Below are 10,720 nucleotides of genomic sequence, written 5' to 3'. Positions count from 1 at the left end.
AGAAATTAGTACAGACCCTTCACTCTAAGGGCAGAATACACTCTTGTGGACCTCCAATGAGCAGAAAAGATTTATAACATGGTGGGTCTCTCTTGAGAGACATAGATGCTTGGGCATTACTGAGTCCTGTTGCTGGTGCCGAGGATGGATTTAGAAGGGCAGGAGCAGGTGAACCAGCATCTGGTGCTTCTTCCCCACCTGGCTTGGTGTAGGATATATTCCCCTTGTTTGTCATTTACAAAGGAGATTACAACTTGCTAAATATAAAATGACACATATGAGGAGGAAAGACTCATTTTTCTCAGAGATTTCAGTATTGTTTCATATAAAGGCAAACAAACAAAAACAGTTATCGAGTTGACTTTTCAAAATCCTTTCTGGGTTTATTATTCTATAAACTTGTTGGGGGTACAATGTCTTATTTTTCAACTTGGAAATCCAATAAACTTTATAGTCCATAAAGGGAAAGTTAAAGATGTTTAGTAACTGGGGATTCCTTGATTCTTGTCCCTTTTCAGTAAATTTTGACTAAAATAATATATTTTCCAAAAGTGAGTTGCAAACATATAAAAAGGACTGGCTATTAAATAAAGCCACTATTCATATAAAACTAACACTAATCAAGATGTTGAACAAGATGGCACAGTGGTACACATCTGTAACCCCAGTGCTCAGGAGGTTGAGGCAGGAGGATTACAAGTTCAAAGTCAGCCTCAGTACTGAGTTGGATCGCCAGCACCACACAATAATGCACAAATGAAATAAATGTATTGTGTCTATCTACAACTAAAAAAAAAAAAAAGTCAGCCTCAGCAACTTAGCAAGGCCCTAAGCAACTTAGGGTGACCCTGTCTTCAAATAAAAAATTTACAAAAGAGGAGCCACTGGGGATATGGCTCAGTGGTTAAGCACCCTGTAACCAAAAAATGAAAGAAAGAAAGATGGGTGGGAAGGAAGGAAGGAAGGAAGGAAGGGAGGGAGGGAAGGAGGGAGGGAAGGAAGGGGAAGAAAATAGTTTAGCATTTCTAAAAATGCTCACTAGTTAAATGCCATGTGACATAATGGCATGTAACTTGACAATATGGCAGATGGAGAGTAAATAGTCCGCTCCTGAAAACATATTTTTTCAGTGAAAAACAACCCATCTGGGTACATTATACTTCCTTGGTAAGTCTTTAGATCAATCAGTGACAACTGACACGGAAATATTGTTACCACAGTGGCATAAGTTTCCTCCCTAGGGAGGGGAGGAAGAGGCTAGGCCATAAGGCTTTCTGCTCTGAAATATTCAAATTGGTAGAAGAAGGGGTAAAAAGCCAGATTTGAAGGAAGACAGAAGAAATTTCTTTATTTCAAAAGTTCCATTTCTGAAATACCTGAAAATTAGCAGAATTTTTAAAGAGGGGAGGCAGGGGAGAAGAGGCAGCTGCAGATTATTAAGAAAAGATGGTACACGTACATCTTCAGATTTACATGTCCCACTGCACAGGGCAGGGCAGGGGTGCATCAGGACAAAAGGCTGAAAGGAGTTTCATAGGCTTTGCCTCCTTCCTGGAGCCTCCTTATCACTGAAAAAGGAGTTGAGACTTCTTGGACCCGTATTTTCCTAATTTGCAAGGGGATTGAAGCAGGGTCCAAATCCAGCCAGTTTTCAGTGATAAAGGGAAGTATATCATTTGTGCCTCTCAAAATAAATTTCAATATCAGTAACTATCATCAGTCCAGTGATTTTTTTGTGGCTGGCAAAAGATTCAACTTGACCTTAAAAAAAAAAAAAAAAAGATTTGTGGGGCTGGGGACGTAACTCAGTGTATTATGCTTTCCTGGCATGTATGAGGTCCTGGATTCAATCCCTGACACTGAAGAAATACTTACTATTGAAATACCCATAAGAGTACCTCACCAAAGTTGGAAATCATATTTAACATGTAGGAAATATGGAAAGTATAAAAACAATGCTTAAATTTTCAGCATCCCAATATAATCATTGTCAACATCTCAAGGTATATTATTTCAGTCTTCTCTGATGTATTTATGGGTGTGTTAGGGAACAGACAGATGAAGATGGTAAAAACATGAGGTTAAGAGAATAATTCTATAAAATAGGCTCACTATGCTGACCCCCACATTCTTTCTTTTCCAAGAAGCAATTTATCTGCATCCCTGCCCAGCCTAAGTGGACAGGATGTTATATTCCTCAGCAAACTACCCATTAACTTCAGGAGAAATGCAGACCCAAGATAACGTCAATTGGAGGAACCCAGGAGTATTTTGTGACCAGATCCTGAAACTCTGGGAGATAAGGATAGGTCCTCCCAACCATAAAATCTGTAAGAATTACAATCAGTCAACATGGGCCAATGTGACCCACAGTTACTTTGACAGTGGGGACTTGAAAGTGAGATGTCACCTTTATGTCAGTCAAAAGCCAAGAGGTGGACCTGGGTAGGACTCTCTGAAAATTTCTCTGGGATCCCCAATAAAACTGGTGTACAAGAGAGGCACATTGTCCCTCTTCTCTCTGAGAGAATCCACTCTCTTCCTTGAGAGTATCCCTTTTCCCTTTTTCTATCCCTCCAATTAACTTTTCCTGTTATTCTGAGCAACATGTCTAAACTCTTTCTGACTTGATCGCAAGAATCAGGGTTTGAAGAGGGGGTCTTCATGCTGCCTCAGTTTCTCAGAAGATCCCAGCTCCATAAACAAAAACAAACCAATGGCCTTGCATATACAAGGCAAGTACTCTACCACTAAGCCACAACCCCAACCCGTACTGAATTGTTTTTTTCTACCAAGGTTTTCCGTATTACTTTATTTTCCTTCAAACAGGTGTCAGGCTTTTTGGTTCATTTCCTTAGAGATGTCATTTTGGCAACACAAAAAGTAGAGGTAGCCTTCAACAACTTTTAAAAAGCAAAATAGGGTCTTGTAGAGAGGGCTGTACCTGGACTAGAAAAGGGATTTGTGAGACATCTCTTCATTCTTTGGAGATGCCCTAGGAAAATGATGCATTCCAGGAGCAGAATGTCTTTCCCAGGCATGTGAGAAAGACCACGGGCATGGGGATTTCTAGTCTACTCAAAGGTTTCAGTTCCTCATATCTACCACAGAAGCTTCCCAGAACTTCCAGGCCCATAGGGACCTTGTATCTATGTGATGACCAATGTGAGCTGATGACAGAAGGCAGAGGGTGTCCTAAAGCTCGGTACCATGTGAGACCCTGAATGATTGGTACAGCCAAAGGCAGAGCTCCAAGAATTATTGAAGTTGAATTTCCTACTAGTCCTGTTGGATGGGAGAATTATAACGAGGATTATATATGAACCCAATGATTTATAGAAAATAATGGAATATCTAGTAGATGCTCATACACATGATTTTGAGGCCTGAGACTTTGTGTGCATTTATTGAAATAAAAAATGTTGGGCAAATTTATACCAATAAAATGCAATGAAAGTGACAGGAAATATTTTATGCGTTGCTCCATGCCTTTAATGTGTGATTTCAACATATGAAGTTTCTGCATGGCTCCATATTTATTAGGCACAATAGCTTTGCTAGGCAACATGACATCTTCTACTCTCCCCACCCCCAACTTATACAAAGTTTAAATTTTGTTAAAATGTAATATGTTTAATTTTATACTTTAGACTAAACTTGATAAATTATCTCACAGTCACAGAAAATAATAAACATGTTGGGTAAAATATTGAAGAAAAATGAAGAAAAGCAACTAAGGCCTCCCCATTACTTATTCCCATGAATCAGTCAATATAAATAACAAATAAATAACAAACTCTAGTTTGGAATAGGAGTGCCAATTCACTCTGTCAGCTTCAGGGAAGGTTATGAGCACACAAAACACAATGATCTTGGTCTTACTCAGAAAATTTCAGAAAAATCAGAACTTCTCTTTGAGATTCTTGAGTTTTCCATTTTAGCTGTGTCATAAGCACGAACTAGTTCTTCCTGAGTGACCACTGCTCCTTCTGTTTGGGAAAATGCACGAACTAGTTCTTCCTGAGTGACCACTGCTCCTTCTGTTTGGGAAAATGCATACCCATCTGGAAGGCAAAGACAGGAGAACCCTTCAGGAACATTAATGGCTGGTGAACATTCTGATGACAGACATCGAAACTCCAACTGGACTAGCAAGTCTCCACATTAGACAGAAAAAGGTGACCCATAGGATGAGGGTCTGATGACCGAGCAGCTTGCAAACCCAGCTGTATAACAACTTAGGAAGCCCTTGAAGCAATATCCCTTTCTGGGTCCATAGTTGATCTGGAAATGGGGCTGGATGTGTGTGTGTGTGTTTACCTAAGGATAGAACCCAGAACCTCATATATGATAGGCAAGTGCTGTACCAGTAAGACACATCTCCAGCCCCCTTAGTGTGGCTTTTGAAAGATTTCCCAAGGTTTCTGATATGTATCATGTCCTACATAGCAACTGCTATTCTATAGGAAATGACCTGACCATGGCTATGTCACTCTTGCCATTTTAACCATCTATATCACTTGCTGAGGAGTGATTGCCACTTACATGGCTGAGACTAGACTGAACAACTCAAACAGTGGCCTCCTGGGTCCCCGATTCCCTTTTTCCATTGGCATTCAAGAGGAGAGGCCCTGCAAATGTCTGAATCTTGAGGAGGACACTTGCAACTAAAACCTAGAAAAGTAATTGATGAAGCTAAAATCATGCTGGAAAACCACATATGATGTTAATATTAAATTTAGTAAAGAATCCATCGTGCTGGACACATCCCTGTCTTAAAATTTGGCTGATTTAAATAAGTTTTCAAAGTGGTTTAATTAAGTTTAAATAAATAATGTCATTAGTAGAAATTCCCAGAAGAATTGATTCACTTAACAACACTATATTTCTTGGAGGACCAGTCTTATAATCATTTCTGAAAGTTAAGCTGGTACTCAATAAAGAGAGCTAACAAGTATTACTGTCCTTCACTAACTCTTGACCTTGATAGGGTAGATAGTAGATCTGTCACACAATACTGCATTCAGATTAAAAGACACAGAGCCCAGCAATCACTATTTCTATCCACATGTATCTAAGGCTTATCATGTTGCTAATTAATGACAATGGATTTACTAGTGAGAATTCATGATCTGTGAAAGAAAAATAAACTATAAATGGAACTTACATTACCTACTAATCAGCAGGATTTTAAATGAAATGTCTCTGTGTGCAAGTAAGGGCAAATGGCTCACAACCTTCTCTGTACATTAGAATCACCCAGGGAGCCAAGAAAACTGCATGTATTCTGCCTAAACATTAGACCAGTGGTTCTCTGCCTTGTATGCATACCAAAATTTGCCAGGTAATGCCTGGTTCCATCTCCAGAGGTCTGATTTAGTGAGTCTGTGTGAGGACCAGGAACTGGCATTTCTAACAACTTCACAGGGGACACTTCTATTGCTGTTTTCAGGACTATTAAGTTTGGCGTACAGCTGCTTCCATACATTTTGTGTTTGCCTGAAAAGTTCTTACTTAGGAAACTTCAACCTAACTTGATGTGTATAGACTGTAACCTATTCTTGTAACATGTACCAAAGTCTCAGCCAGTTTCAAGCAGCCAACTATTCAAACCAAGTTCAAATAATACAGAGTTGTAACCAATTGGGCAGCTCTGATACTCTTCCATTTTCTGTTTGTCACTTCCTTTTCTTTGGCTATAAATATAACCTGCCCAAGTGGTGAAAGAGGCATTCTGAAACATTTTTGGTTCTGACTGATGTGCTATTCTGGAATCTCAAATAAAGACAACTAAATTCTGCAAAGATTTAAGATTTGTTGGAGAACTACTGCTTTAGGTCAGTGTAATCACCATCTCTGGTTGGATATTGGTATTAATGTTTCCCAAACCCTGAGGATTCCCTCCCTCCTTCTTTCCTTTCTTTCTCCTTTCCCATTTCAGGAAAATTCAATTACAATCTTCAGGTAGAAATTTGGAGTTGTAAAAAAAACCCATACTGGTGCTTCCTGTATAACCATGGATAATTAACTTGCCTAACATCCCATGGCCAGTTGAGTGGCAGAACATCTATATGATTTCCATGTCTCAGCTCTAGAATTTAACATATTCCACTCTGAATTCTACCAGTTGTTAGTTTTAGAATCTAGGGCCAATGACTTAACCTTGCTTAGCCACCATATCCTCCTCTGGAAATGCAGTTTCAGTCAGTTATTTTGTCATTCAACAAGTATCTGACAATCACCTTCACATAGTGGTTCCCAAGATATAATGCAATGGCCAAGTGTTCAACAGAAGGCCAAGTGCACAGTAAGTGCTTAATAAGTATTAATTCCATTTTACCATATTTACAGTTTACATTGTAGAGAGAGAGAGAGAGATGGAATGGGTTTCTGTTAGTATGTATAATTCAGCTATTAATTAATTGACCTATTAATTAATAAATTATTTCATTTATTCAACAAAACTTTTGTTAAGCATCTACTGCGTACCAGGTGTCCTTCTACTTGCTTGGAGTAAACCAGTGAAGAAAACAAAGATTCTTGCTCTCATGAAGCTTACATTTTGTCAATAAAGACAGATAATAAGCCAGGACATATAAAAAAAAAAAAGTTAATCATGTGGTACCCAAAAGGGTAATAAAGAGCTATTAACTAAACAGAAGATAAACTGGAAACATGGTCGGGTTGGGTGGCAATAGAGTGGTCAGGGTAGGCTTCATTGAGAAGGTAATATTTAGGCAAAGACTTGAAGAATGTGAAGGGGTGAGTGTGCAGGTATATAAGGGATTAGCAGTGGAGGCACAGGGAATAGCTAGTGCCAGGGCTCTCGAGCAGGAGTATACTTGGTGTGCCACAAGAAGACCACAAAGGCCAGAGTGAATGAGGGAGGAAGAAGAAAAGGTGACGATAACACCAGGAAAGTAACAGGGCCCAAATCAAGTAAACCTTTGTTGATCATTTTAAGGATTTGGACTTTGATATGGTCTGGAGATGAGGTGTCACCCAAAAGCTCCTGTGTTAAAGCAGAAATGTTCAGAGGTGAAGTGATTGGATTGTGGGAGCTGTAACATTATCAGGCCATCCTAGTTTAAATAGACTGGGTAGTAACTGTAGGCAGGTGGGGGCTTGGCTGGAGGAGGGGGGTCACTGAGGACATGACCTGAAAGGGTTCACTTTCCCTATGGCCCATTTCCCCTTCTCTCTCTGTTTCCTGACCCCACCATAAGACGAGCAGCTTTCCTCCACTGGGCCCTTCCACCTATGTGCTGCCTCACTTTGGGCCCAGAGTAATGGAGTCAACCATCTATGAGAGAAAAAGAAAAATTAAAAATGTCATCAAGGGGTTTTGCCTGAGCAACGGGAAGTGTGAAGTTACCATCAACTGAGATGGGCAAATCTTAGATGGAACAATCTTGGTGGAAGAGGAAACCAGGAGTTCACTTTAGACATGTGAAGTTTGAAATATCTATTAGATAACCAAATGGGTATGTTGAATGGATAGTTGGATATTTGAATTTGGGATTTGGGGGAACAATGTGCACTGGACATATAGATTTGGGAGTTACCAACATATAGATGGCATTTAAATGCTGAGATGAGATTAGATCATCAGTTGAGTGAATATAGACAGAGAAAAACTTAAGAATTGAACCATGGAACATCCAAATATTTAGAGACTGGAGAGAAAAGGAAGAAACCAATCACAACAAAAAGGAGCATCCTACAAGGTAGGAGGAAACCTAAAGGGTATAGTATACTAGAAACCGTGTAAAGAAATAGTCCAAGGAGGGTCAAGCAGCCTATGGTACCACCGGCTTCTTTTCAGCTTGAGGAGTGAGAATGGACTACAAAAGGTTCAGTGGTGGCCTAAACCAGAGCACTATCAGTTGAGTGGCAGGAATGAAATTCTGAGAAGAATGGGTGTAAGAGAGAAAGAGAGAAGAGAAATTTGATGCAATGGCTACAGATCATTTTTATTAAAAACTTTGTTGCAGTGGAATGCCATGAAATGAAACCAAAGCTAATGGTTAACATGTGGCAAAGAGAACATTCTACTTTGTAAGAAAATCTACTGTGTGTGCTGGTGAGAATCTGTGGAAACAGATGGGATGGCCAACCAGGCGCATGGATACAGCTGGCAAGTAAGGTGTGATGAGAGCCCAGGGAAGGTGACCTCATCCTATGTAGAAATCAAGGTCCTCAGTTGGGAATGAAGATGGGAGAGACATTAACTCCAGTCCTTCAAATGTCTACTCTGGTATATGTTTTCTTATCCTGGTTCATTTCTATGTCCCATTATTGCTCAGCTTCCCCCCGCCCCCCAGATCTCTAGTGAGAGGCAGGAAAGCAAAGGGGTGGGCATGGGATAGGCTGAAGAAGTAGTGTGTGAGCATGTGTGAGCTTGCATGTGTCCTGAATCATCCAAGAGGCAAACAATAGAAATTAAAAAAAAAATACAATAAGAGAACCTAGAATTTTAAAATTTCAGTGAATGCCTTTGTCCAAAAAGGGGCAATTTGGTCTCATTCCCAACAAATACCACAACTTGTTTCCTTCTTGTTACTTTTGTTTGATTTGTTTTTGTTCCCAGTATAGCATTCAGCATTAATATTGCAAAATGAAGGTCACATAGGATCCAAATCTTCCATTCAGGCAACTTTGGGTGGATTTCTTATTAAGAGAAGGAGAAGTGAAATAACTTCAAAGTTGTTTTCATGCCTAATGGAGCTGTGCTAACTCTGTACCAATGAAGGGTATGTAAAGTTTCTTTGGGTAAAAATTATTAGGCACTACCACCAGTTTTATCTTTAAAATGGTATAACGGGAATCTGTCGGAGAATCTTGAAAACTTTAGGATTTACATTTAAGGATTTTATGTTTTAGGAACAAGAAATCTGGAATAATCTTTTTTCAACTTGCTCATGACTTAGGCTAAACACATTAACTTCTGAAATCCAATTGAGCTCTCTTTTCCTGTAAGAACTATCTTTGAAAAAAAAGATAATAATATAGGCAGTTTCCATTTATTTCTTATAATTGTGATAAATACACATAACATAAAGTTTACCATCTTAACCATTCCTAAATGCATAGTTCTGTGGCATTATGTACATTCACATTGCTGTAAACCATCATTACCATCTGTCCCCAGAACTATTTTCACTTTGAAACTCTGTGCCTGTTAGGCACTGACTCCCCATTCCTACTCATCACTCCCTGACAACCTTCATTCTACTTTCTGTCTCTATGAATTTGATGATTCAAGGTGCCTCATAAGGGAATTCATACAGCATTTTGGCCTTTTGTATTATGCTTATTTCACATAGCACAATGTCCTCAAGTAGAATGAATTTTTAATTTTTAATTCCTCACCCCTCTCGTGGACAGACAGTTTCAGACCATGATCCATTTTACGGTGAGTTACTTACGTGGGGCACTTAGATCAACAGAATCATCCCAGAAGAAAATCTCACAGGGCTGTGTACTAAAGGACACTGTGAGACTTGCTGCTGTCGTCCTGGGAGTAAATCAAATACAGCCTGGCATTAATTCATTAGAACAGGTCTCAAAGGAATTGACTGGGAAAGATCAAGTTGTAAGTGAAAGTAAGAAACTATACCACATTTTGGTTATGTATCTAAAATAAAACGGTATTATCTACACACACTCAGCAAGATGCTATTTCTAAAATAGTGTTCTGCTGTGAGCGTTTCTTAGATAAAACTCTCCTAACTGTCCTTTCCAAATAGTTGAATTGAACCATAAGTGTTTTGCATTCTTCTGGTTTGTCAGAGCACCTTAGAGATACATGAGGTGTACCTTAACAACATTTGTCTCAACTTCCTTTCTTAATGGCAAAGAATAATAAATGAGTTTGGTTCAAGACTCTTGGCAGTGGTAGAAAGCATTGGCATAAACATGAGGGGGACCTTCTTCTTTAGCCCCCAGAACTTGTTATGGGACCAACAGTGAAAAATCTAAGGGTAGGACTTTCTAAGTTCCAAAAGGTGGGATCACTTTATGAATTTTCCCCCTCTAAGGAGCATAATTAATGTAGTTTATGCTTTATTTATTTATTTATTTATTTAAATTTTTTCCTATAGTTGAAAGATGGGGTTAAAATACCCATATGGTCAAGCCTACATTGTTTTCCTATATACTGGATATTAACAAACCACAAGAGTCTTCTGCTATGTTGGATTTACTGTGTGCATTGATATCTCCAGTTGAGGGGTTTTAAGTTTGTACAACAAGTTACAGTGGCTTTCAGCAACCACAACAACACCTTTACACGTGGTGTCCAATTTCCCTTATGTGACTCCAGTTCTGTTCCTAAGGCTGACCATTGAGAATCAGGAACCCCTACCTCCTGTCAAGATGGGAATCGGCCCTTCCAGCTCAGAGGAGGGTTTCTAGGGACTGTCTAAAGAGGAGAGAGAATGGTTGAACTAGGCAGGTAGCAAGAGAGCGGCCTTTATTTACTTTCTTTTTAGATATTTATAATGATGCACCTATTTCACTATGACAAACTTAAGAAAGAGGTTGAAATGTTCCAAAGTAATTAAAACAATCAGATAATGATTCTAGATTTTGCTCCTATACCCAGAAGCATTTGTTTCCGGGCTTTCCGAAATCCCTTTGTACTATAATCCCAGGCCAGAGACCCAACTCTGAGGATCCCACTAAATCAGTTCTGGCCAATTCCGCCCCCCCCCCCCCC

At 39.3% G+C, this 10,720-nt stretch overlaps 1 protein-coding gene across 1 annotated transcript in view; it reads right to left on the bottom strand.

Annotated features, from left to right (window-relative positions):
• Positions 1 to 3,882: 3,882 nt before the first annotated feature.
• The window catches only part of LOC125616298 (phospholipid-transporting ATPase IB-like), a 21,293-nt gene continuing 14,455 nt past the window's right edge, over positions 3,883 to 10,720 (bottom strand). Inside the window, exons 4-5 of the mRNA XM_048801241.1 lie at positions 9,429 to 9,517; positions 3,883 to 4,064 (exon numbers count right to left, since the gene is read on the bottom strand). Of these exons, the coding sequence (XP_048657198.1) occupies positions 3,883 to 4,064; positions 9,429 to 9,517 (271 nt within the window). The remainder of the gene's footprint in view (positions 4,065 to 9,428; positions 9,518 to 10,720) is intronic.

This window comes from Marmota marmota, unplaced genomic scaffold (assembly GCF_001458135.2).
Source record: "Marmota marmota marmota unplaced genomic scaffold, marMar, whole genome shotgun sequence".
NCBI lineage: Eukaryota > Metazoa > Chordata > Mammalia > Rodentia > Sciuridae > Marmota > Marmota marmota.
This window is presented reverse-complemented; position numbering and strand designations above follow the sequence as displayed.